At 38.4% G+C, this 24,656-nt stretch overlaps 1 protein-coding gene across 1 annotated transcript in view; it reads right to left on the reverse strand.

Moving 5' to 3' along the window:
- Positions 1–24,656, reverse strand: part of RAB10 (RAB10, member RAS oncogene family) — a 79,662-nt gene that overhangs the window by 17,898 nt on the left and 37,108 nt on the right. Inside the window, exon 2 of the mRNA XM_019450015.2 lies at positions 9,937–9,997. Within this exon, the coding sequence (XP_019305560.1) occupies positions 9,937–9,997 (61 nt within the window). The remainder of the gene's footprint in view (positions 1–9,936; positions 9,998–24,656) is intronic.

The raw sequence follows: 24,656 nt of genomic DNA on the forward strand, positions 1-24,656 counted from the left end.
GCTTCTGTGTCTCCCTCTCTCTCTGCCCCCTAATCTACTCACATTCTGTCTCTCTCTCAAAAAGAAATAAATATTTAAAAAAAATTTTTTTTAATATTTAAAAATAATGCTTATATGCCTAAAAATATGTGTAGCCAGAAATAGAACACAACTACCAACACATCAATATTCCTTACGCTCAATCCTGGTGTACAATTACAGTGTTCATACATCTGCCCTCTATCCATCTATCCATCAATTCAAATATGTACTGACTGTCTACTGTGTGCTAAGCATTATACAAGAACAAACAGAGAACATGGGTTTGGAGTCAGATCCAAGTTTATCCTCAGGTTCTAATCCTTCCAGGTGGGTGAACTTGAAGGTACGGCAACCCTTCTGGATCTTTGTTTTTTCATTCACAACTAAAAGAAACAACTCAAGTAAAATTCCATAATTTATTTGTGTATGTGTTATAGATAACCTCAAAGCAATCCGTAGTATAAAAATATACAAAGATGCAATAATGTCATTTTGTGATTGTCCCAAGTCAACACCATCTCTGCAGATGCTCTCTCAAGTTAGTGTGTCAGTGTTTAAGCTGTACTCAAAACTGCTTCACAAGGAAATCCCTGGCTTTCCCTGAAGCCTATTTCTGTATAAAGATAAAATGAGATGATTTTTTATTTAGCCAAGTTAAAGACAACCTGGCTGGACTTTTCAATTTTCAGAAGAGAAAGAATTTCAGGTCTGTCACTTGCCCATCTCATCTCAAAGTACATGGATCTGCCCTTTAAAATAATATAAAATCCCATTTATTCATTCTGTAGGTATTTACTGAACAAATAGTACATGCCAGACACGCTTCTAGGCAATGGAGAGAAAGCTGTAAACAGAACAAAAACTCCTGCTTCAATGAAGTTTATATGCTCCTGGGGGCAGATAACAAACAAATAAATCGTAATTCCTAGAATATGTATCTTCAAGTACCAAGAACACAAAAAGTAAAGAGAATAGGGGCTAATGCTGGAGATGGTGCAATCAAGTAAAATTTTAAACAGGGTGGTGAGGGAAGGCTTCGGTGAGAAGGTGAAGGGAAAAAGGAAGTATCAGGGCATCACAGTGTTCCAAGAAGACGGGAAGAACAAGTACAAAAGTCCTGACACACGGTTGGGGAAGAGTAAAGAGGTCAACAGGACTTCAGCTTTTCCTCTGAGATGGGAAGTCTACTGGAGGGTTTTACAAAAAGAAGTAATTTAACCAGGGTTTACAAAGAATCATTCTTATTTACTGTGTTGAAAAGGGGTGTGTATGCAGAAGCAGAGGTAGGAGGTAATGCAACACCAAAAAACTGTCAACAGAACTGTCATTTAAGAAAAAACATCTAAGACACACTATCAGTTCTTCCAGGTTGTATTCTTACATCAGGTTAGACTGGTAAAGACTACACACACATACAGGCACACATATGTATTTGTATTTACATGTTTATTCACATTCTTAGACCATAGTTTTTATCACCACTACCTCTTAATGTGTTAATTTATTAAAAATCACCACAGGAAGGAGCTTTATGAAAATGTATTCTTTTTTGTTCTGATCTATTTTTTCCCCATTCTTCATATTATTTCTGAAAAGAGTAATGCAATCTATTGTGGAAAGCCCCCCTTCCCAGTCCCCCCGCCCTTTTTTTTTGCCTTGGCCCCTAAGAAGTTTCTAGGTTAAGTTTTACAAATTAAGCATAGCAAGAGGGTTGTCCTTTAGAGATCATGTATTTATATCTTCCATTTTCCCCAATTCCAAATTCTTGTTTTATCTTTTATTAATCCTATTTAGTCACAAGGTACCTGCAATCAGGCATAATTTATGATTTCATGGGGGAAAAAAACCACAAAAATTTTGTTTCAACACATTAGAAATAGTTTAGCTCTTTTCTGAACTGCTAAAAAGTATAAATCAACTAATAATTGTATACCCTGGAAGAGGAGTTAAAGTCTCCTAGCTAAAATCCAGTATGGAAATGTACTCACTCAGTAGTGCCTACTAGCTTTGGTACAGGAGGCATGGAAAACTTTTACTTCATTTTTTGTCATAATAACAATTTAAGAGATTTCTACAGCACCTCACTATGAACAGCCACCCCCAACTCTATCGTTCTTCTTCAACAATGAAAACCATTCACGTTACAAAATTAGCAAATTATACACCCATTTCGGTGTCAAATCTATAACTACATTCTCTGCCAAGAGAGAATACACTGCAAAATAAACTACTTAGCTAAATCTAAATTAACGGCACTTAGGAGGTATAATACTGGTTAGATATGAAATGTCAATATAATAGATACTGAAATGTTAATGGCCCCTCTGAAAAGAGAGTAATCACTATTTAGATTCAGAGCGAAGTTTCTGTTCTGATCCATGGCATTCTACTCCCATCTGCTCTTTGGTCTCCTCCACCTTTCCAAATCTCTTACACCCAAGAACCTTCCTTCCCTCTTTATATGCTTTCCCTGCAAAGTCTTTTTTTTTTTTTTTTTTAAGGCTTTCTATATCCCATTTTCATTTGCATTTACACATGCCATATATTTATACTTCCCAACATGACTGTATTCACCCCACATGATGATCTGGCTCCTCAGCTCCTTGATTTCCAATTACCTTTTTTCTGAGCCGTGCCTGGATACTCTTACCAGCCCCTACCAATTGTTAAGGCAAGCAATCATTTATTTCAAACCAGAAACAGTCCTTGCTCACTACCCCTAAGCTAACTGATGAGCCTCTGCCAGGGCTAAAAAAAGCCACAGCTGCTTATTCATTGCCCAAAGTATTTTTAGGCTTGCATGCACACATACATACACCCAAGATTAAAGACAGCAGGTTGACTCCAATAAGCAAAGCCAGGTATTAAATATCTGAAGAGCAATTAAACATTGTATATACTCACAATATATTTCTATGTACCATAATGCAGGTTTTAAGCCTATTTCAAAATCACTCAACTTGGGGTCGCCTGGGTGGCTCAGTCGGTTAAGCATCCAACTTCGGCTCAGGTCACGATCTCATGGTTCACGTGTTTGAGCCCTATGTCAGGCTCTGTGCTGACAGGTCAGAGCCTGGAGCCTGCTTCATGGATTCTGTGTCTTCCTCTCTCTGCCCCTCCCCCACTTGTACTCTGCCTCTCTGTCTCTGTCTCTCTCTCTCTCAAAAATAAATAAAACACTTAAAAAAAAAAAAAACACTCAACTTGGTTTTCGTCTCCTATTGTAATTGTTTTTCTTCTTGGGAATGCAAGCTGGTGCAGCCACTCTGGAAAACAGGATGGAGGTTCCTCAAAAAACGAACAATAGAACTACCCTACGACCCAGCAATTGCACTACTAGGCATTTATCCATGGGATACAGGTGTGGTGTTTCGAAGGGACACATGCACCCCCATGTTTATGGCAGCACTGTCAACAATAGCCAAAGTATGGAAGGAGCCCAAATGTCCATCGACAGATGAATGGATAAAGAAGATGTGGTATGGTGTAATACAATGGAGTATTACTCGGCAGTCAAAAAGAATGAAATCTTGCCATTTGCAACTATGTGGATGGAACTGGAGGGTATTACACTAAGTGAAATTAGTCAGAGAAAGACAAAAACCATAGGACTTCACTCATATGAGGACTTTAAGAGACAAAACAGATGAACATAAGGGAAGGGAAACAAAAATAATATAAAAACAGGGAGGGGGACAAAAGAGACTCATAAACATGGACAACAAACTGAGGGTTACAGGAGGGGTTGTGGGAGGGGGGATGGGCTAAATGGGTAAGGGGCACTAAGGAATCTACTCCTGAAATCAGTGTTGCACTATATGCCAACTAATTTGGATGTGAATTTTAAAAAATAAAAAATAAAATTAAAAAAAATTAAAAAATAATTGTTTTTCTTCTCAGCCTACATTTAAGGTTTCTAAAATTACAACCCAGTGGCAACAGAACTTCCCTTACAGAAAATAATAGACACATAGCTAAGACAATCCTATTTCCCCCCCACTGACATATTATAAAAGGAGTGATATATGTTCCTAGGAACTAAAATAGCTTATTTCCTTGTTAGTCCCACATGCAGGGTCAAGGAAGCTGTGTACCCTGGCTGCTATTCTGACAGTTATTTTTAGTTTGGACACTGACAGCACTGGAACAGGCCAGAGACAACATCAATCTGCTCTGCAAAGAAGAGACCCCAAATTTCATAACTTTGTGTTTTTGGTAACATAATGAGGTTATTTCTTGCTCTGTAAATTAGATGTCAAATTTCTCACTGAAGTGTTTTTTGTTTTTAAAGATTTTATTTATTTCATTTTTTATTTTTTTTAAAGATTTTATTTTTAAGTAATCTCTACACCCAACACAGGGCTTAAACTTACAACCCCAAGATCAAGAGTCTCCACCAACGGAGCCAGCCAGGCATCTCACACTAAGTTTTACTTTAGCAAGACCTGGATTTCCTCATAGACATGCAATTTCTCTACTCAAAAATATGAGTTTTAATTATGTTTATCTTCATTTAAGAAAAAAGTCTGAAACCTAAGGCAGAGAGATGAAGAATGAAGTATGGGGGAAGGAAGAAGTAACCTAGATAAAATGATCAGGGAGGTCCCTGATGCTTAAGGGGAGTGGGAAGTATGAACAGAGGTCAACCAAACAAAGTCATTTAGTCACCAAATATTTACTGAGCATCAATATTTGCCAGGCTCTGTTCTAGATGGTCATCACAATAACCACCAATCAGACAGAAAGAATCCCCACCCTCAAAAGGGGGGAAATAATGGGCACTTTTTAAAAATATGGTAACTTTAGATACTAAAAACATACTATGATAAAAATAAATTAAGATACATGTGACACTGCCTGAAGGACTGGGCTACTTTAGCTCGGCATCATGCAAGGCCTACCTCAGAGAACGTGGAGCTGTGAGATCTGAATAAGAGAAGGCAGCAGGACAAAGATCTGATAAAAAGCATTCCAAGCTGAAGAACAGTTAAAGCAGTACAAAGGCCCTAAGACAGGAACACGCTTGGCATGTTCAAGGGAGAGAAAATGGCCACACTGTTGGAGCAAAGCTGGTGAGAGATGAGGTCAGAACCAGTACTAACAATCTGACATTTTCAGTTTTTATTTCTGATGACATGGGAAGCTTCTGGAATAACGTGGTACTTCAGAATGTTCAGTCTAGCCACAGGTGGGGGTGTGGAGGTGGGGTTGTTTAAGGGAGATCTACAAGGCATGTACCAAGGTCCCAAACTGAAAAAGAACTTGCCATGTCCATGCAATTGAAAGGAGATCAGCTGGGGGTAGAGACTATATTTACACAAGAGAACACAAACTGATAAAGAGGCCCACTTTGTTAACTGTGGTAAAGAATTTGAATTTGGATTTGGAATTTAGACTTTCATTTGAAATGCAATGAAACGGGGCACCTGGGTGGCTCAGTCCGTTAAGCGTCCGACTTCGGCTCAGGTCACAATCTCGCAGTTAGCTGAGTTCGAGCCCCGCATTGGGCTCTGTGCTCACAGCTGAGAGCCTGGAGCCTGCTTCAGATTCTGTATCTCCCTCTCCCTCTGCCCCTTCCTAGCTCACTCTGTCTCTCTCTGTCTCAAAAAGAAATAAACATTAAAAAAAAAAAAAAACTGAAATGCAATGCAATGAAACTCAAAACGGTTATAAATGGGGAAGGAATAAAAACCATGATCTATATTTGATTGTATTTGGAAAAAAGATTACTCTGGTGTTATGTGGGAAAAGGCAAAAGAGAAGAAGGCAAAAGGGGGAAATAAGAACCTGTTAGGATATTAAGAGCCTACTTACTGCAGTGGCTCAAAGAAGTAGTAATGGTGGCTTGGACCGGGGGTGAGGGTCGGGGGTTAACAATGGAGATGGCAAATTGTATTTGGATTCTAGACATTATAAGATTGAATCATAGGGTTTACCAAAAAGGATGTTGGGATTAAGGGAATGAGAAGAATCAAAGATGACTCCCTTACATAGATAAATGGTTAATTCTACAAAGTGACACTATTGATTTCTGGTTACTATGCTGATGTTAAATTGAAAGTACAAGATACAGATGCCAATAGTAACAAACATTTCTGACCACCCTCCCTTCAAAACAGAACAAAATGAAACAAAACAAGGAAAGGCAAATTTGAAATACTTCACTATGGCCATTTTCCTGGCAAGACCTACAACTCTATGGAAAATGTAGATAGATACTGTGGTGGAATTTCTAGAGATCTGGGATTTAAAAAGCCACAGCTGCCAACTTCGGCTCAAGTCATGATCTCATGGTTTGTGGGCTCAAGCCCCCCATCAGGTTCTGTGCTGACAGCCCAGAGCCTGGAGCCTGCTTTGGATACTTTGTCTGTCTGTCTCTCTCTCTCTCTCTGTCTCTCTCTCCCCCTCCCCCATGCGTGCTCTGTCTCTCTCTCTCTCTCTCAAAAATAAACATTAAAAAATCTTATTAAATAAATAAATAGCCACAGCTGCTTCTCTATCAGCCAAACAAACTAATTTTAGGCCTACTCACATATGCCGTGGCCAGGGTGACACACATCTCCACCCTTAGGCAACAGATACACTAAAAGACCCCTAGAAATAAGACGAGAAGTGAAGATCATTCAAGTAAAGAAAAATAAATCTTTAGCGCAGACTGAAGAAAAGTTTCCCAAATCAATATTCAATCAAAGCACACAAATTTTTCATGCTGAAACAAGAATCTGAAAATATTCATTCAAACCAGAGACAGATAAAGATCACTGTGCTTTTTTTAGGAACTGGAAGCAAAGCATTTAACGTTGAAGACAGCATTTTGAATTATGAACAACGGGTTTTTCATGCTAAAAGCCTTCTTGAATTATTGTGGCATATCCCAGATCTCTTAACTTGGAGCCTTCTCCTTGGATTGTCAGCATGCAAACTTTCAAAACCAAAGAAACAGAATCAGCTAGTACAACGCTAACCTCTTAAAAACTATCAACCTCAAATTTTAACCACTCATTCCTAATCTTTATTGGAAAATGGATATTTCAAATTAAAAGCGGTCAGTTTTATATGTGAAAACCTAGACTAAATGCAATTTTCCTTTTAAGGTGCTTTTACCCAAAAACGGTTATATTAATAATGTCTAAAATCAAACGATTCTAAATTAGAAATGTTACCATTTCTGTGCCATACTTGAGATTTATAGGTACAGTAGAAATCTTTTCTAGATTAATTACTGTTGCAAAACAAAGTGTTCTGGGAAGGCTCTCTTTTTAAAAAAGCAAGTGTTAGTTGTTACTGTTTACTTCTAGATGCTACAAAAACTAAAATGACAGGGAGAAAAAATATTTTAAAGTCACAGGACAAGAAACAGAAGGGAAAGTCTGTGGAAGACAGAGAGTATAGGAGGAACAGGGCAAATTTAGTAGGGCAAAGGTTTTCTGTATTATATAGAGAAAACTGTATCCTAAAAAAGTGGTGTGTGCACTTTTGTGTCCATTGTACATACACTCACATACACATGTACATATATATTGAGTCACAGAGTCACAATGTAAAATATATCTGTTACCGCCAAAAAGTTTGAACAGTATTAGTTTAAGGTGTATACAGAGGAGATGCAGTTGAGAGGAAAGCCAATCAGTGTGGCAGAGCCTAGGAGGAGCTTGGAACACACATTAGATTACCCTGTAGGGTCAATGCTGCTGGGATAAGGCACTGGTGATAAAAAAAGGGGGTTGGGGGAGAGTTGGTTGAAATTGAGAATAACTGACAATCTTCCCCTTGAGATCAGCTTTAATTATAAGGAAACAGAGTATGAGGCACAGTTCCTTTCCTGAGTTATTTCCCAAAGTAAAGAAAAAAATCAGTGATCATCAGGTGGACCATGTGTCAAAGAAAATCTTTAATAAAATGCCTACATTTTAGGGGCACCTGGGTGGCTCAGTTGGTTAAGCATCTGACTTTGGCTCAGGTCATGATCTCATGGTTTGTGAGTTTGAGCCTCGCCTCGCGTTGGGCTCTGTGCTGACAGTTCAGAGCCTGGAGCCTGCTTCGGACCGTGTGTCTCCTTCTCTTTCTGTCCCTACCCCGCTCGCGCTCGCTCTCTCTCTCTCTCTCTCTCTCTCTCTCTCAAAAATAAACATTAAGAAAAATTAAAGAGTGTTACTCTCAACCTTACATTCTGAGCATGTAATGCATCCCTGCTCTACCATTTACATGCTAAAGATCTTGGTTAAGTTATTTCAAAATCTGTCCATTTCATTACCTGTAAAACAGGAATAACCCAAGAGAAAAGAAAATATTTACCTACACAAAGATTTGTAGCAGCTTTGTGGTGAATAACCCACTTATGATGTAACAATGGAATAATACTCAGCAATAAAAAGTAATGAACTTACTGATACACATAAAATCATTCACAATTCTCAAAATAATTAATTATACTGAGTAAAAGAAGCCAGACCTCCTTCCCAAAAAAGATGAGAAAAAAAAAAAAAAGACATTATATGATTGTATTTATATACACTACTAGAAAATGGAAACTAGTCTACAGTGACAGAAACCAAAAGAATGGTTGCTTGGGGACCAGGAACTAGGAGGAAGGAGAGATTACAAAGAAGCTTAAGGTGATGGATTTGTTCATTACCTTGACTGTGGTGATGGTTTCACAGATTTATATATATATGTCAAAACTAACCAAACTGTATACTTTAAATATGTGCAGTTTATTGTTATATAAACTGTTATACCTCAACAAGGCTGTTTAAAAAATGGAATAACACATCTTGCAAGGTCATTTTGAGTATTTAATAGGTTAATACATACATGTAAAACACTTAATATTCACCACACAATACTGCTATTCTAATTGTAAAGTCTACGATTCAGACTTGAATACAAATTTAAAGAATTTCATTTTATTTCTATGGGGCAAACCTTACATAAACTAATTAAAAAGTTATAGGGGCGCCTGGGTTGTGCAGTCAGTTAAGCATCAGACTGTTCGTTTTGGCTCAGGTCATGATCTCCCAGTTCGTGGGATAGAGCCCGTTACTGGGCTCTGTGCAGACAGTGCAGAGCCTGCTTGGGATTCTCTCTCTCCATCTCTGCCCCTCCCCTGCTTGTGTTCTCTCTCAACAATAAAGAAATAATCTTTAAAAAAAAAAAAGTGATAAACACATTAAAGGAAATCTTCTAGCTTAAGAGTCTCAAAGCAATGAAAGGATATTAACTTTTCGTTATTGAGTGTGAGCAAAGTATGGTGCTAAATAAAGGCTCTACACAGATTATTTCATATAATCCTTAGAACAATGTTTTGAGATAAGTGGTATTATTTCTATTTTATATATGAAGACATAACAGCCTCACAGTGTTATGTAACCTGCTCAAGGTTCAAAGAGCAAGTGGAAAAGGTAAAACATCCAGCCAGATCTCATGGACTCCAGAGTCCATGTCAATATTTTTTTTTCCCTTTTATTTTTCTGAAAGAGAGCACAAGTAGAGGAGGGACAGAAGGAGAGGGAGAAAGAGAGACTCTTAAGCGGCTCCACGCCCAGCACAGAGCCAGAGGACATGGGGCTCGAGTTCATGACCGTGAGAGATCATGACCTGAGCCAAAATCAAAAGTCAGACACTGAACCGACTGAGCCACCCAGGCACCCATTTATGTTTAAAGTAATCTCTACACCCAACATGGGGCTTGTACTCATGACTTTGAGACCAAGAGTCACATGCTCTCCTGACTGAGCCATCAGGTGCTCCATGTCAATAATTTTTTTTTACTTCACTGAAAGAAGGTGTCCTGATTGCTGGCTTAACAAAGGAAAGTCTCACAGAATCTAAACAGGTGACAAGGAAGGATTTCACTGCCAATCCTTCAGGAACTTGGTATTCTATTTATAAAGTAAGTAAATTAGCATCACTTACCATATCTGTAGCTTGATCTTCTTTCCTTGTAATTCAACTGTTTTGATCTTAAAGTCTATTCCTACAACACAGAAGAAAAAAAGGTAAATTATATCTAGGGCTCTGAACTTGGCTCTCCCAAAATTAACTGGGAGTAAAAATAAAAATACACTTTTAAAATTTGTGTCTGTTTGGCTCTTGATAGCCTCTAAGTATGCATATTCTGAACAAATTATTCAATTTTAAACTTGAGTAATACAGATCCAACATGGCAGAAGAAAAACAGCTATATAAAGAGTTTTTACACTAAAGAAATGAAAAGGTAAATTTTTAAATATCTAATTTTTTTAAACTAAGCTCCACACCCAAGTGGGGCCTGAACTCACAACCCTGAGATCAAGAGTTGCATGCTCTACCAACTTAGCCAGTCAGGTACCCCTAAAATATCTAATATTTTAATGCAAAAAAAAAAAAAGTTTCCCACTAGGGAAAAAAAATAGCCTTAACTAGCTTGCAAAGCAAAAACCTACTACCAGGGATAAAGAGGGTCATTTCATAATGATAAAAGGGTTAATTCATTAAGAAGGCAAAAATACTAAATGTTTATGCATCTTATAACACAGAGCTTCAAAATACATGAGGCAAAAGTAATACAAATCTCCCAGATGTGTCTACTCCTTAATCAACCAAAATCTTCAGCTTGGGTTGAGTTTCCCACAATCAAATCAAAAGAAAAAAAAGGGCGATGTGCCTGGCATTTATAAACCTCAGACTTTGTCTACAGCCCATGTTTTTGTTTCTCTAGGAATTACTGAGACTCTGAACAAGACTAACAATTCCAATTAGGCATGCAATTTGCTAATTAACCTATATAACAAACCTAACAACCAATACTATTTCAGAAAACTTCTCCAAAGACAAGTGAAATTAGGACACAGTCTGAAAGCTCCAAATCTTTTGAGAGACAGAAACCAGGTACAATTGGAAAATTAAGATTTTTAGGCTGTTTTAAGTCACCTACCTCATCCTAGACTCCATGAGTTTCTCTTTCTCTCTCTCTCTCAATGTTGTCTATCCTCAAACTAATTAGCAGTGGTTAAAGCAGTTCTTCATTCTTTTCTGCACAAAAACTCTCCTAGCCTACCTCTGGGCCATTCATTCTTCAATCTTCATTACTAGTTTCTCCTTGCCTCTCTGAACTCTTCTAAAAACCGAAGTGAATTTTTCTATCTTTACTCATTCCCATGGTGATTTTCCCTAATTTCATGGCTTTAAATTCCAAATACGCACTGGTAACTCTCAAATTTATATCATAGCCCAGACCTCTCTCCTGAATTCCAAACTTGAGATAACTGTTTATTGCCTATCTGCAAATCCCATCTTTCACAAAGACTCAAGCAAAAGTCCTTAAAATGTTTCATAAGGCCCTACACATTCTGCCTACCCCCCCATATTCCATGCTGTCCTCATAATTTTCTGTATCTTTCTTTGATCTAGCTAACTAGATCAGCTTCCTTATTGTTCCACACACAAGTCAGAAAGATTCCCACCTCAAGAACTTTGCATATAACTGTTCTTCCAACTTAGACCACTCTTCTCCATTATGGCTCCTTCCCCTTGTTGTCCTTTCCTAAGTGGCAACATTTTCCCAAGTCCCCCACCCCATGTCCATTGTCTATTAATAATCCCTACCCTTCTTCCTTACTTTTTTTAACATCCCTTAAATATGCTGTATTTACTTATTCCTGTTATTTATTTTCTGTCTCCCTATGCAAAACTATAAAATCCACAAGGGTAGGAATTTTTATCTATTTAATTCAGTTGAATTCCCAGCACCTAGAGCCTGACATAAAAGCAGACATTCAAGAAGTATTTGAATAAAGAGATAAATGATGTTTTCTAGAGAAAGTGAAATGATACCCGAGAAAAGATACATATAGATGGGTGCCTCAGTGGCTCAGCTGATTGAGAGTCCAACTCTTGATTTTGGCTCAGGTCATGATCCCAGGATTCTGGGATCAAGCCCCATGGTGGGCTCTATGCTGAGCATGGAACCTGCTTAAGATTCTCTGATTCTCTCTCTCTCCTCCTCTACCCTTCTTCCCTACTAGAGCACCAAAGAAAAAAATAAATTAAAATTAAAATTAAAAAATATATATATATACATATACACACACACATATATATATACATATTTATTTATTTATTTTATTTCAGCATTAGGGTGAAACTTACCACTTGACAAGCTCCACACCTGTCCACTTAGCATCCAGATTTTTTGAGCCTCAGGCCAAAACACAAAGGATGAAAGTTTCAATGAGATACTAAAAACTAAGCAAACCAAAATAGGGAACCTGAAGGAAACAGGGACAATGCAGAGAAAAAGACAGTTCCTTTTATCTTCTCGGAACAAGAGTGGTGGGGGCAGGAAAACGAACTTGAACCAGAAAAACTCTTGAAAATTAAGGGAAAAGAAAAAGGAAGTGGAAGAAATAATATATTCAACAGGAAGACCAAGAGAAAACTGAGATCTCCTAGAAAATATTAACAAAATGACCAAGAATGGAATTTATGTGATATATGACAAGTTAGAAGATCAAACCAGGAGGTCTGATATTGAACTAACATAAGTTCAAGAAAGAACAAAGAAAATGACACATAGAATATAATAATTTAAAAACTGTGCGAAAGGGCGCTTGGATGGCTCAATCAACCGGTTAAGCGTCCAACTTCAGCTCAGGTCATGATCTCGCAGCTCATGAATTCAAGCCCCACATTGGGCTCTGCTGACATTTGGACCCCAGCCTCTGCTTCAGATTCTGTGTCTCCCTCTCTCTCTGTCCCTCCCCTGCTCACACTCTGTCTCTCTCTCAAAAATGAAAACATTTAAAAATTTTTTAAAAATAAAAAAAAAAACTGTGCAAGAAATCTGCACAGCAAAGGAAACGATCAACAAAACTAAAAGGTAATCTACTGAATGGGAGAAGATATCTGCATATGACATATCCGATAAAGGGTTAGTATCCAAAATATATAAAGAACTTATAAAATTCAACACCCAAAAAACAATCCAATTAAAAAATAAGACATGAACAGACATTTTTCCAAAGACATAGAGATAGCCAACAAACACATGAAAAAATGCTCAACATCACTTATCATGAGGGAAACGCATATCAAACTACAATGAGGTATCACCTTATACCTGTCAGAATGGCTAAAATCAACAACACAAGAAACAATAGGTGTTGGCTAGGGTGTGGAGAAAGGGGAATTCTCTTGCACTGCTGGTGGAAATGCAAATCGGTGTGGTCATTCTGGAAAACAGTATGGAGGTTCCTCAGAAAGTTAAAATAGAACTACCCTACAATCCAGCAACTGCACTACTAGTTCGAAGGGATATATGCACCCCAATGTTTATAGCAGCACTATCTACAATAGCCAAATTATGTAAAAACCCCAAATGTCCACTGAATGATGAATGTATAAAGAATGTGGTGTGTGTGCGTGTGTAACGGAATTTTGCTGAGCCATATGAATGAATGAAATCTTGCCATTTGCAACCACAAGGATGGAGCTAGAGAGTATTAATTATGCTAAGTGAATACCATGTGATTTCATTCATATGTGGAATTTAAGACACAAAACAAATGAGCAAAGGCGGGGGTGGGGGGGGGGCGGCAAACCAAGGAAGACTCTTAACTATAGAGCACTGATGGTTACGGGGGGAGGGGGGGATGTGTTAAATGTGTGATGAGAATTACGGCATGCACTTGTGATGAATACCAGATGACATACAGAAATGCTGAATCGCTATATTGTACTAAAACTACACTGTATTTTAACTGGAATTTAAGTAAAAACTTTTAAAAAATGGTGCATGAAAACTTAACAGAAGCAAAAGAATCTATTCTAGACTAACTCACCAAATGCTTGCATAATGAAAAAAATAGGATCTATACCAAGTAATATAACCATGAAATTTCAAGACACCAGGAATAAAGATATTATAAAAGCTTGCACACACATAAACTAAGCCATATTAAATAATCAGAAGTGACAACTCTGAACTTCTACTTCTCAACAGCCAACAGCAACACTAGAATACAGAAAGATAATGTCTTTAAAAAATATTTCAACCTGGGCACCTAACTGACCCAGTAGGTACAGCATGTGACTCTTGATCTCAGGGACATAAGTTTAAGCCCCACTTAAGAAAAGAAAATTTTTTTTTCAACCTTTTTCCAGTCAAAAATCAAGTGAGAGTAAAATAATGCATTTCCAGGCATGAAAGATCTCAAGAGTTAGCTCCCATGCATCTCTTCTAAGACAACTACTAGGAGAGGTTGCTTTGCCAAAACCAGGAAGAAATCCAGCAAAGAGTGAGGTAAATGGCAGCTCAAACTGGCCTAGAGAGCAACCAGTTCAGAAGCGAATGAGGACATAAAAGGACAGAATCAAATGAGAAGAAAATTCCAAGAAGTATATCTACTAAGAGAGGGAAGGGAATAAATGGTACTAATGGAATTTGTATGAAAAGCAGAAATTCAGAGAGCTTGGCAATTCTGTTGCCGATTTTGGATAAAGTATGTACAGTGTCTTGAAATTTAAGCAAATGTAATAATAAAGGAACTGTAAATTACAGTAAAAACAGAAAAATCATCCAAGAAAGGAAATGTGATTATAGTACACTACTTGGTTTAACAGTTAATAAAAAACATGTGTTATAACTATTTGAGAAGATGAAGAGAGAGGCACCAGGAATGTCTGGAATAATTGATTCTCATTTCCCGTAACAAGAGAGAATTTCTAATGTTAGTTTTTTCTTTTTGCGTGGTTTTTTTTTTTTTTTTTAAGTTAAAAGCCAAGACTAAGGAATATGGTGTTGAATAACAGATAAAAAGGTCATAAAGTGCTTGGAAAAGGAAATACACAGGTAGGCACAGGGCAAAACTCTATTGTTGCTACTGTCCTCACAGACCTTGAAATACTGTGACTTCTAAAATTCTGCTCTATTACTTTAATAGAAATAAAAACTGGGTTAACAGAGGGACGCTTACAATAAGTTCTCTCCACTACTTAACCACTTCAATTTGATCATTGTATTCCTCCCATGGCCCTCAGCCACCCCTGCAGTCTCATTCCCTTCCAGTCGGCCTCCGGTAGTCACCTTCAAACACAACTTTTTGAAGCAGCTGTGTACTTTTTCCAAGTAAATACCTTTGTCACTCCATCAAGTAGTTTCTACATTCCCCAAAACATACACACCTAAGTGTGGAAAAACTTATACTTAAGATAGAGTAGAAAAGCTTTTGATAACATTTAAGAATTAGAGCAAAATAAGTAGCTCAACTGCCAAGAGAAGGTAGGAAAACCTATATCACCCTTTAAGATTCTGCCAGGAGGAAGAGCACCTGGTGGCTCAGTCTAGTTAAGCATCCATCTTCACTGTGCTGACGAGCTCAGAGCCTGGATCCTGCTTCAGACTCTATGTCTCCCTCCCTCTCTCTGCCCCTTCCTTGCTCGTGCTCTCTCTCCTTTTCTCAAAAATAAATAAACATTAAACAAAATTTAAGATTCTGCCAAGAGAAATAATCAGATTCTCCTGCAACACTATCATTTCCTAAATTTTCACAGACTAGAGCAAACATAGGATTTGATCCAACCAGTGTTTCTCTTTTAGGTTGTATTTATACGAAAACACACTAAAGGAAATCTCTTATTTTTACAGATTCCTGGGACCCAGCTCAAACGAGTATTTCAATTTACTGCACTCTAACTTTTATCAATTTTCAGCTGCTCAGAAAGTGAGAAACAGCCAAAATATTTGCCTTAATGATGTTGCAGAAGCACCATCCAGTGGCAAGAAAAGTTAACTGCAACTTCTAGCCACTGTAAATATCCGTTTTCCAAAGCTTAGCTTCTGATGACACACCAATACATAGTATTTAATGTAGGAAGAAATATAATAAACTCCAGACAACTAAAGTTTAACAGCTCATAGGTAAACGATCAATATCTGTGGTTTTTAACAAATGAAAATAAAGTATTTTCACCACATCAGGAAAGGAAATAAGAATCTTATACCTACAATCCTTTGAATATAGCTTTTTTCTGGAATTTAAGAAACATGATTCTTTAACATGATTTAAGAAACATGATTCTTAGTCCTAGCTCTAGCTCTACCATTATAGCACAAATTTTGAAAAGGCCACTTCCCAATACAGCCATTAGTTTATCTGGATGCAGATGTGAAAATGCAGAATGCAGAAATTTCCTCTAAAGCTCTTCTTATTGGGGCGCCTTGGTGGCTCAGTCAGTTGAGCATCCAACTTCAGCTCACGACATGATCTCGTGGTTTGTGGATTCGAGTCCCATGTTGGGCTCTGTGCTGACAGCTCAGAGCCTGGAGCCTGCTTCAGATTCTGTGTCTCCCTCTCTCTCTCTGCCTCTCCTCCCCCCATGCATGCACTCTCTCTCTAAACATTAATTTTTTTTTAAAAGATCCTTCCGGGGGCGCCTGGGTGGCTCAGTCGGTTAAGCGGCCGACTTCGGCTCAGGTCATGATCTCACGGTCCGTGAGTTCGAGCCCCGCGTCAGGCTCTGTGCTGACAGCTCAAAGCCTGGAGCCTGTTTCAGATTCTGTGTCTCCCTCTCTCTGACCCTCCCCCATTCATGCTCTGTCTCTCTGTCTCAAAAATAAATAAACATTAAAAAAAATTAAAAATAAATAAATAAAATAAAATAAAAGATCCTTCCGTATAATAGTAATAGCTTAGTAAACACCTTGAGAATTTATAATGTGTTTAGCCCTTTGGAGTGGATTAAAGCATTAAATCCTCGGGGCGCCTGGGTGGCTCAGTTGGTTAAGCGTCCGACTTCGGCTCAGGTCATGATCTCATGGTCTGTGAGTTCGAGCCCCGCGTCAGGCTCTGTGCTGACAGCTCAGAGCCTGGAGCCTGTTTCAGATTCTGTGTCTCCCTCTCTCTCTGCCCCTCCCCTGTTCACGCTCTGTCTCTCTCTGTCTCAAAAATAAATAAACGTTAAAAAAATTTTTTTTTTGAAAAAATAAAATAAAATAAAGCATTAAATCCTCAGAACAGTCCTAACCTATACTTTTATTTACAAACTACAAATGAAAAATAAAATTAAAATCCAGTAGTACTAACAATATTTACTGGATAACTACTAAGTGTTCTAAGCATTTCCCGTATTATCTCATTTACTATTCAAAATTATCCTCGGTGAGGCAACTGTCAAGTCAGTTGACACTCTTGATTTTGGCGCAGTTCATGATCTCACAGTTCACAGAATCGAGCCCCGCATCAGGCTCTGTGCTTGTTAGCTTGGGATTTTCTCTCTCTCCCTTGATCTCTGTGCCTCCCCCACATCCACTCTCAAAATAAATAAACTTTAAAAAAATCCTCTGCAGCAATCCCTATCAAAAGAACACCAGCATTCTTCACAGAGCTAGAACAAACAATCCTAAAATTTGTATGGAACCAGAAAAGACCCTGAATAGCCAAAACAATCTTAAAAAAGAAAACCAAAGCTGGAGGCATCACAATCCCAGACTTCAAGATTTATGACAAAGGTGTAATCATCAAGACAGTATGGTACTGGCACAAAAACAGACACCCAGATCAATGGAACAGAATAGAGAACCCATAATGGGCCCACAAACGTATGGCCAACTAATCTTTGACAAAGCAGAAAAGAATATCCAATGGAATAAAGACAGTCTCTTCAACAAATGGTGCTGGGAAAACTGGACAGTGACATGCAGAAAAATGAACCTGGACCACTTTCTTATACCATACACAAAAATAAACTCAAAATGAATGAAAGATCTAAATGTAAGACAGGAAGCCAACAAAATCCTAGAGGAGAAAGCAGGCAAAAACCTCTCTGACCTCAACCACAGCAACTTCTTACTCAACACGTCTCCAGAGGCAAGGGAAACAAAAGCAAAAATGAACTACTGGGACCTCATCAAAATAAAAACCTTCTGCACAGTGAAGGAAACAATCAGCAAAACCAAAAGGCAACCGATGGAATGGGAGAAGATACTTGCAAACGACATATCAGATAAAGGGTTAGTATCCAAAACCTATAAAGAACTTATCAAACTCAACACCCAAAAGACAAATAATCCAGTGAAGAAATGGGCAAAAGACATGAATAGACACTTCTCCAAAGAAGACATCCAGATGGCTAACAGAAACATGAAAAACCACTCAACATCACTCATCATCAGGGAAATACAAATCAAAACCACGAGATACCGATACCACTTCGCACCTGTGAGAATGGCTAATAACATTAATAACTCAGGCAACAACAGATGTTGGCGAGGGTGAGGAGAAAGAGGATCTCTTTTGCATTGTTGGTGGGAACGCAAACTGGTGCAACCACTCCGGAAAACAGTATAGAGGTTCCTCAAAAAATTGAAAATAGAACTACTCCACAACCCAGCAACTGCACTACTAGGTATTTACTCAAGGGATACAGGTGTGCTGTTTCAAAGGGGAACATGCACCCAAATGTTTACAGCAGTGCTATCGACAGTAGCCAATGTATGGAAAGAGCCTAAATGCCCATTGACAGCTAAATGTATAAAGAAAATGTGGTATACACACACACACACACACACACACACACACACACACACACACACACACACACACATACATACAATGGAGTATTACTCAGCAATCAAAAAGAATGAAATCCTGCCATTTGCAACTACATGAATGGAACTAGAGAGTATTATGCTAAGCAAAATTAGAGAAAGACAAATATCACATGACTTCATTCACATAAGGAATTTAAGATCCTAAACAGATGAACCTAAGGAAAGGGAAGCAAAAATAATACAAAAACAGGGAGGGGAACAATATAGAACAGACTTTTAAATATAGAGAACAGAGGGTTGTGGGAGGGGGGATGGGCTAGATGGGCAAGGGGCCTTAAGGAATATACTCCTGAAATCATTGTTGCACTATATGCTAACTAACTTGGATGTAAATTAAACATTAATTAATTTTTGAAAATCCTCTGCAAAACTACATATATGCCTATTTTAAAGAAAAGGAAAGTTTAAAGTAATTTTTATTTTTTTTTAAATTTTTTTTTTTTTTTAACGTTTATTTATTTTTGAGACAGAGAGAGACAGAGCATGAACGGGGGAGGGTCAGAGAGAGAGGGAGACACAGAATCTGAAGCAGGCTCCAGGCTCTGAGCTGTCAGCACAGAGCCCGACGTGGGGCTCGAACTCACGGACCGTGAGATCATGACCTGAGCCGAAGTCGGATGCTTAACCGACTGAGCCACCCAGGCGCCCCAAGTTTAAAGTAATTTAAATAAGGTCAGAGAATTAACGTGGCAGAACCAGTACTCAATTCCACTTGTTTTTTCACACCATACAAGCTCTTAACCTAAATTAAGTTCCATAATTCCATTTTTTATTTATGTATTTTCTACTGAGGTAAAATCCACATAACATAAGATGTTCTCAGTTTATTTGGGTCTTAAGTTCTCTCGACACTATTTTGTAGTCTTCAGGGACTAGGTCTTACATTTTGTTAAATTTATCCCCATTTCATTTTTCATGTTTAGGGTGCTATTATAAATAATACTTTTTTAAGAGTTTCATTTTCTAATTGTTGCTCAATACAGAATACATCTTATTTTTGTATACTGACCCCTATCCTGTAACCTTGCTATAGTCACTTCTTAATTCTAGCTGCTCTTTATTTGGGAGGTAGGGTGCTTAGAGTTTTCTATGTATGTAAGTCATATATATAATCAGGTAGTCTACAAAAAGGCACTTTCTTAATCATTTTCCTTTCGAACCTCTGATATCTTTCTTTCTCTCGCCTTATTGTTACCAGCTAGGACCTCTAATACAATGTTGTTTTGTACTTGATCCTTAACAAAGAAAGCTTAGAGTGAAAGCTTCACTATTAAAGTATCATGTTAACTGTACATCATTTAGTAGGCTGAGGAAATGTCCTTTTACTCCTAGTTTGCTAAGGTATTGTGACGCAAATGAGTATTTTGTAAAATACTTTTATTATTTTTTAAGCTAATTTATTTATCTTGAGGGAGACAGAAACAGTGCACAAGCAAGCAGGGGAGGGGCAAAGAGAGAGGGAAAGAGAGAGAATCCCAAGTAGGCTCTGCACTGTCAGCATGGAGCCCAATGTGGGGCTCAAACTCACGAACCATGAGATCATGACAGGAGCCCAAATCAAGAATTGGATGCTTAACTAACTGAGCCACCTAGGCACCCCATCGTATGCTTTTTCTGTACCTATTAAGATGATCATGACTTTTCTTCTTCTTCTTTTTTTTTTTTAGTAGGCTCTACACTCAACCTGGGGCTTGAACTCACAACCCCAAAGAGTCACATGCTCTACCAACTGAGCCAGCCAGGCACCCTTCTTCTTTACCCCATTAAGGGAGCTAATTAAAATTGCTTTAGGGGGCTCATGGGTGGCTCAGTCAGTTGAGCGGCCGACTCTTGACCTCGGCTCAGGTCATGATCCCAGGGTCATGGGATCAAGTCCTGTGCCAGGCTCTGTGCTGAGCAGTGACCCTGCTTAAGACTCTTTCTTTCTCTTTCTCTCCCCCCACCCATGGCCCTCTCCTTGCTCTTGGACACATTCACTCTGTCTCTAAAATAAAATAAAATAAAATAAAATAGTGGCTCCTGGGTGGCTCAGTTGATTAAGCGGCTGACTCAGCTCAGGTCATGATCTCACGGTTCATGAGTTCAAGCCCCGCATACAGCTTTGCTGTCAGCTCTGTCCCCCTCTCTCTCTGCCCCTCCCCTGCTCACTTGCGTGCTCTCTCATTCTCTCTCTCTCTTTCCCTCTCTCCCTCCCTCAAAAATAAACACTTTAAGGGAGCCTGGGTGGTTCAGTCAGTTAAGTGTCCAACTCTTGGCTTCAGCTCAGGTCATGATCTCGTGGTTCATGAGTTTGAGCCCTGCATTGGGCTCTGCACAGACAGCATGGAGCCTGCCTGGGATTCTCTCTCTCCCTCTATCTCTCAAAATAAACAAATCAACTTGAAAAAAATATTAAAAAAATAAAAATAAGTTTTTAAAAAATATTTTTGAGAAAGAGAGACAGAGACAGAGAGAGAGAGAGAGAGAGAGAGAGAGAGAGAGAGAACGTGCACACATGCACAAATGGGGGAGGGGCAGAGAGAGAGGTAAACACAATGTGAAGCAGGTTCCAGGCTCCAAGCTTTTGGTGAAGAGTCCAATGCAGGGCTCGAACCCACCAACTGTGAGATCATGACCTGAGCCAAAGTCAGACACTTAAGTGACTGAGCCACCCAGGCACCCTTATTTTATTTTATTTTATTTTATTTTATTTTATTTTATTTTATTTTATGTTTTATTTATTTATTTATTTCTTAATTTTATTTATAGAGAGAACAAGCATGCAAGGGAGAGGGGCAGTGGAGGGAGAGAGAGAAAGAGAGAGAATGAAAGAATCTTAAGCAGGGTGCCTGCTCAGGGCAGAGCCTGGCACAGGGATCAATCCCATGACCCTGGGATCATGAACTGAGCCAAAATCAAGAGCTGGCTGCACAACTAACTAAGCCATGCAGGCACCCGTAAACAAGCACTACATAAATAAATAGAGAGATAGATAGATAAAATGATTTTTAAAAATTTATTTTGAACGTGAAATCAACATTGTATTCCTAAAATAAAGTCTACTTGGTCATGACATATTATTTTTTATAAGTTCCCAGAAACGCTGTGCAATTATTATTTTTTTAACGTTTGTTTATTTTGGGGGCAGGGAGGGGGCAGAAAGAGAGAGGGACAGAAGATCCAAAGTGGGCTCTGAGCTGACAGCAGCAAGCCTGATGTGGGGGGGCTCAAACTCACCAACTGCGAGATCATTACCTGAGCCAAAGTCAGACCCTTAACCAACTAAAACACCCACGTGCCCCTAGATAAGGATTCTTACATACATGTTCATGAAGGAGATGTCAATGTTCATTAGGGATCTCTCTGTCTGGTCTTAATATCCAAGAGAAGGCTGGTCCCATAAATGATTTAAAGTGTGCCCTCCTCCACCATTTACTGAAATAGTAGTATTTTCTTCCTTAAACATTTGATAAAACTCACCAGTGAAGCCATCTGAGCCTTAAAATTTCTTTCAGAAAAAACTTAAATTAAGATTCTATTTCTTTAATATATGTCTATTCTATCAATCACTACAGAAGAATATTCGTTGAGTATCCAACTATATAATTATAGATTTCTATTTCTCCTTCCAATTCTGTCAGTTTCTGCTTCAAGTATTTTGAAACTCTGTTATTAGGTATATAAATATGATAAACTGACACCTTTATCATTACAAAAAAATTTTCTTTATTCCTGGAAGTATACTCCTTGCTCTGAAATCTACTTTGTCTACTATTAATACAGCCACCTGGGCTTTTTTATGATTATTGGCTTCTTAGGTAGTCCTAAGATATTTTTTAGTGGTTGCACTAGACTTCATAACACACATTTTTAACTTAGCACAGTGCACCTTCAAACAGTATTATACCACTTCTCATATTAATGTAAGAACCTTACAGCAGTGTACTTCCATTTTCTCCCTATTACTGGGCTTTTACTTTTTACATCTACCTTTTACATCTACCTTTTACTTTTTACATCTACATTTTCTGAATTTTACTAGTCAATTGTCTGAAATAAATTTAAATTTGAGAAAAAAGTATTTTGCATTTCCCCATGTGTACCATTTATCCTCTCCATTCTTTTGTGTGTATCTGAGTTTCCACCCAAAATGATTTTCTTCAGCCTGAAAAATTTCCTTTAAAATTTTTTAAAGATTTTTTTTTAAGTTTATTTATTAATTTGAGAGAGAGAGAGAGAGAGAATGAGCAGACAGAGAGGGGGACAGAGGATCCGAAGCAGGCTCTGTGCTAATAGCAGAGAACCCAACGCAGGGCTCAAACTCCAAAACCATGAGATGATGATCTGTGCTGAAGTGGGACACTTCACTGACTGAGCCTCCCAGGTGTCCCCCTTTAACATTTTTAATAGAGCAGGACTGTCAGCAAGAAATTCTCTCAGCTTTTGTCTGCAAAATGCCTTTTTAAATGTTTATTTTTAAGAAACAGAGCACACGTGTAAGCATGCATGAGCAGGGGAGGGGCAGAAAAAGAGAGAGGGCAGCGGATCTGAAGCAGGCTCTGCACTGACAGCAGCAGCCCAATGTGGGGCTAGAAATCAAGAACCACAAGATCATGACTGAGCTGAAGTTGGACACTCAATCAACTGAGCCACACCTGCGTCCTGGAAATGTCTTCAGTTTGTCTTGATTTCTGCAAGATATGCTTGTCAGGATTAAATTCTAATGATAGTTTTTTCACATCAGAACTTTTTTTTTTTTTTTTTTTAGGATTGTATTTTTGGACCGCCTGGGTGGCTCAGTCAGTTGAGCCACCAACTTTTGGTTTCGGCTCAAGTCATCATCTCACAGTTTGTGGGACTGAGCCCCGTGTCAGCTCTGGGCTGGCAGCATGGAGCCTACTTGAGATTCCTTCTCCCTTTGTCTCTGCCCCTCCCTCCATCTCTCCCTCCCTCTCTCAAAAAATAAACTTTAAAAAAAGGATTGATCTATTTCTTAAAAAAAAAAATAAAAAAAAAAAAAAGATTTAATTTTTAAGTAATCTCTACACCCAATATGGGGCTCAAACTTACAATCCTGAGATCAAGAGTCGAATGCTCTACCAACTGAGCCAGCTAGGTGCCCCTCCTTTCAGAACTTAAAAAGTGTTGCTCCACTGTCTTCTGGCTTGCATGACACCCCCCACCCACATACACACCCCTTTTGGGAGGAATCTAGACTTAAGAAACTTTTTATTTTGAAACGGCTTTACAGAAAAGTTGCAAAAACAGAGTCCACATATACCTTTCATCCAGCTTCTAATGTTAACACTTAGATAATCATTATCAGAAAAAAGAAAGTAACACTGGTATAAAGCAATTAACTTAGCTACAAACTTAAATCTACCAATTTGTTCACTAATGTCTTTTTTCCTTTTCTTAATGTTTATTTTAGAGACAGAGACAGAGACAGAGAGAGAGAGAGAGAGAGAGAGAGAGACAGACAGACAGACAGACAGCATAAGAAGGGGAGGGGCAGGGACAGGGAGACACAGAATCTAAAGCAAGCTCCAGGCTCTAAGCTGGCAGCACAGAGCATGACACGAGGCTCGAACTCACAAACCATGAGATCATGGCCTGAGCCAAAGTAGGATGCTTAACCGACTGAGCTACCCAGGCACCCCACTAATGTCTTTTTCTGTTCCAGGATCCAATTCAGGTTCCCAACACTGCATGTAGTGGACACGTTTCCTTGATCTGTAACAGTTATTCAATATTTTCTCATCTTGCATGACCTTAATAATTTTGAAAAATACTAGCCAGGTATCTTGTAGAACCTCCCTCAATTTGGGTTTGTCTGATGTCTTCTCATAATTAGAGCAAGGCTTTGCATTTTTTGGTAAGAACACCACAGATGAAATATTTTGCCTTTCTTAGCTCATTATCAGGGAGTATATACACTGTGAATGTCTTATTGTCGTGCTATTAACCTTGATAACTTGGTTATGGTGGTATCTACAGAGTTTCTCTCCACTATAAATTCATTTTTTCTCTTTGTAACTAATAAATTTTTTGGAGAAAATACTTTAAG

The sequence above is a fragment of the Panthera pardus genome, unplaced genomic scaffold, assembly GCF_024362965.1.
Source record: "Panthera pardus isolate Hobbes unplaced genomic scaffold, ASM2436296v1 HiC_scaffold_26, whole genome shotgun sequence".
NCBI classification, from domain to species: Eukaryota; Metazoa; Chordata; class Mammalia; order Carnivora; family Felidae; genus Panthera; species Panthera pardus.